General features: G+C 57.6%; 1 protein-coding gene across 1 annotated transcript; it reads left to right on the forward strand.

The window, feature by feature from the left end:
- Positions 1 to 1,933: 1,933 nt before the first annotated feature.
- SOWAHA (sosondowah ankyrin repeat domain family member A) lies at positions 1,934 to 3,778 on the forward strand. The gene has a single exon (XM_042958928.1). The coding sequence runs from the start codon at positions 1,934 to 1,936 to the stop codon at positions 3,641 to 3,643; it is 1,710 nt and encodes a 569-aa protein (XP_042814862.1). The 3' UTR covers positions 3,644 to 3,778.

The raw sequence follows: 3,778 nt of genomic DNA on the forward strand, positions 1-3,778 counted from the left end.
GACATAGGACTAAAGATAGAAATCACCCTGGGAAATGGGATTGGGGAAAAGATGGTCTTTCATATTTCACTGTTCTCGTTTTTGTTTTAGTCAGTGATAATAGTATAATAGTTGCTATACAACTAATAACAATTTGAATGTTCACTGTGGGCCAAGTATTGTTTTAAGTATTTTGTGTTTATTTTCTCACTTAATCCTCACAACAACGTGATGAGGTAAGCATTGTTATCATCCCCACTTTACAGATAAGAAAACTGAGGTGCAGAGAGGTCAAGCAAGTTCCAAGGTAGAGAGCTATGCTTCAAGTGTGGCATTTTGACTCCTGTCTTATTCTCGCTAACTACTGAGTGGCACCTCTGGGTATCTACTTGTAGTATGGTGTTTGTAAATTAAGCTGATCCTATTTTTTTTGCCCTGGTGGCTTACTCAGCTGAAAAGCTTCTTCTACCTAGCTACATAACTACCTGATCTCTTCAAGTCTTTGTATAATGGGACCTTCAAAAGAGTCCTACCCTGAACACAGGGTGCAAAATGGCAGTCTGCCCCTCCTCTGTTTTACTCTGCTTTATTTTCTCCATAGTATTCATCTAGCATATTATACAATTTTCGAATGCACCATATTACTTCTGTCCCCCCCTCCCCCAACCCATGAGCTCTACTAGGTTAGGGGGTTTTATCTGTCTTGCTAACTGGTGTATTACAGCCTGAAAAGATACTGGCACAAACTAGGTGCTCAATATATATTTACGTATTAAAGAAAAATTTTAAATACAGCACAATTACAATTTTGTTTCCTTGTTTTAAAGCACAGCATACTCATGTGTATGGTGGAGAAGAACAATTATTTCAAAACGTTAATGGTGATTTCAAGTGATGTTTCTTCTTCATTGTGTCTTTTGTGGTTTTATTCTCAAAATTCCATGTGAAAATGTACTATTTTATCATGAAACTACTGCTTTTTAAAACGTCTCTTCTAGGGGCGCCTGGGTGGCTCAGTTGGTTAAGCTTCCGACTTCTGCTCAGGTCATGATGTCGCGGTTCGTGAGTTAGAGCCCTGGGTCGGGCTCTGTGCTGACAGCTCAGAGCCTGGAGCTGCTTCAGATTCTGTGCCTCCCTCTCTCTCTGCCCCTCCCCTGCTCGCACTCTGTCTCTCTCGGTCTGAAAAATAAATAAACACTAAAAAAAAAAAAATTAAAACGTCTCTTCTGAACCTCGGGTAACATACATGGCCATGCACAGTGAATTGTCTTTGCTGCAGATTGTAAGAAGCCGTTTTCCTCTGTGAAACGCAGAGGAATCGACAATTGGAAAGATACCGATGGTCTTTAAATAAAATATTGCTTTTAAGTAATCTCCTGATATTTTGTGGTGGTTAACTATTCCTTATAGAAATAAAAATCCTTGCCTCTCCAGTCGACCACGGCATCCCTGGGAAACACGCCCACCTAGCAACCGGGAGCCAGCTGAACCATGGCACTGCGCCTTTAATTCCCGGCTTGGGAGGGGTGCAGTGGATAATTTCCGCTCCCCCACTCCCTCCGCGGCCCTGGTGGCAACCGTCACCTGTAAGGCGAGCACCGAGCACGGGCGATGGAGCCTGGCGCCCATTGGACAGAATACAAAGGCAGAAACCTACCCCGAAGACTGGGGGCCTGGCGCGGCGGAGGCGGTGGGCGCGCGCCGCGGCCCCCCGCACCTTTCTCCAGGAGACACCCGGGCCCCGCGGCGCGGGCGTGACCGGGGTCCAGCTTCATGGTCACGCCCGTCCCGCCTCAGTGAAAACAGGTGAGCGTGGCGGAGGAGGACGTGACTCCCGGAACCTCTGCTCCGGCTGGTCCCAGCGGGCGCGGCGACGTCCACCTGCCCCGGCAGCCGGGAACCGAGGGCGGGTGGCAGGGGGTGACCTCCGCTCTCCCGCGGGACGGGACTGACCATGGCGCTAGCCGCCGCGGCCGCCGCCGCGGCCGCCGGAGTGAGCCAGGCGGCCGTGCTGGGCTTCCTGCAGGAACACGGCGGCAAGGTGCGCAACTCGGATCTGGTGAGCCGCTTTAAGCCGCTCCTGGATGCCGGCGACCCGCGCGGCCGTGCCGCCCGCAGGGACCGCTTCAAGCAATTTGTCAACGACGTGGCTGTGGTGAGGGAGTTTGACGGCGTCAAGTTCGTGGTGCTGAGGAAGAAACCTAGACCCCGGGAGGGACCAGAGCCCCTGGCCTCGTGCGTCCCCGGCACCCCCGCGGTACCAGACTCTCCGTCGAACATCACTTCCGTCTCACAGGGGGAAACCCCCAGCTCGGGGGTTCCATCCCTGCCTGCAGAGCAGCAGTTGGTGGAACCACTTGAGGACCCGGCCCAGCCATTAGAGCCACAGGACATCCCCGGGGCTCCGGCCTCTGAGCCCACTCAGCCGAACGGGGAGCTGTTGTTAGGTCTGACCCAGCAGTCAGGGGGACCCTCCGACTCCCAGATTCCAGCCTTTGAGCTAGCCCTGCCCTCTGAGGGACTCTCTGCAGACGTGGCCCCGCCGTCTAGGTCACCGTCGGAGGAGGTCTTGTCCCGAGCGGAGTCGCCGGACCAGGAACCTGGGCATGGAGCCACGAAAGAAGCTTTACCACTCCCTCAGCACGCGCCGCCGCCAAAACCCTGCATGCTGCCGGTGCGCTGCTTTCCGGCCCCCTCCGCGCTCCGGATCCGGGCCGAGGAGCAGGGCCTGCGCCGGCAGCTGTCGGAAGAACCGAGCCCCCGGAGCTCCCCACTGCTGCTGCGGCGGCTCTCGGTGGAAGAGTCTGGCCTGGGCCTCAGCCTGGGCCCGGGCCGCTCCCCACACCTGAGGCGCCTGTCGCGCGCCGGCCCGCGCCTGCTGAGCCCAGACACCGAGGAAGTGCCCGCCGCGCCGCAGCCGTCCGCAGTGCCTCTGGAGCCGACCGAGCACGAGTGGCTAGTGCGGGCGGCCGCGGGCTGCTGGACCCACCAGCTGCACGGGCTGCTGCTGCGCGACCGCGGCCTGGCGGCCAAGCGCGACTTCATATCTGGTTTCACGGCCTTGCATTGGGCCGCCAAGAGCGGAGACCGGGAGATGGCGCTGCAGCTGGTGGAGGTCGCGCGGCGCGGGGGCGCGCCTGTCGACGTGAACGCGCGCTCACACGGCGGCTACACGCCACTGCACCTGGCCGCTCTGCACGGCCACGAGGATGCCGCTGTGCTGCTGGTGGTGCGCCTGGGTGCGCAGGTGCATGTGCGTGACCATAGCGGGCGGCGAGCCTACCAATACCTGCCGCCCGGCTCCTCCTACGCGCTCCGCCGCCTGCTCGGCGACCCAAGCCTTCGAAGCTCTAGCGAGCTCGATGCTACCGGAGCTAGTGGTGGCACGCTTGCGACCCGGCGCCCGGTGCAAGTGGCTGCCACCATCCTCAGTTCCACCACCAGCGCGTTTCTGGGTGTCCTGGCCGACGACCTGATGCTCCAAGACCTGGCTCGGGGCTTGAGGAAGTCAGGCTCCTTGAGCAAGTTCTTGGGTGCCTCGCCCATGGCTCCACGTAAAAAGACTAAGACCCGCAGTGGCCTACCGGCTTTTTCAGAAATCTCTCGTCGACCTACTCCGGGGCCCTTCGCTGGGCTAGTGCCCAGCCTGCCTCCCACAACCTGACGGTCCCTGAGGCTCAGCTTGGTTGATGTAACCCAGCCTGCCCCTCAGTCCAAGCCTGCCCAGAACCGTGGCTCAACACCTGTGGCTACATCCTTTCCAGCTTTCTCCACTGCAGCCTGTTTTACCCAGGTGGGC

The sequence above is a fragment of the Panthera tigris genome, chromosome A1, assembly GCF_018350195.1.
Source record: "Panthera tigris isolate Pti1 chromosome A1, P.tigris_Pti1_mat1.1, whole genome shotgun sequence".
Lineage (NCBI taxonomy): Eukaryota > Metazoa > Chordata > Mammalia > Carnivora > Felidae > Panthera > Panthera tigris.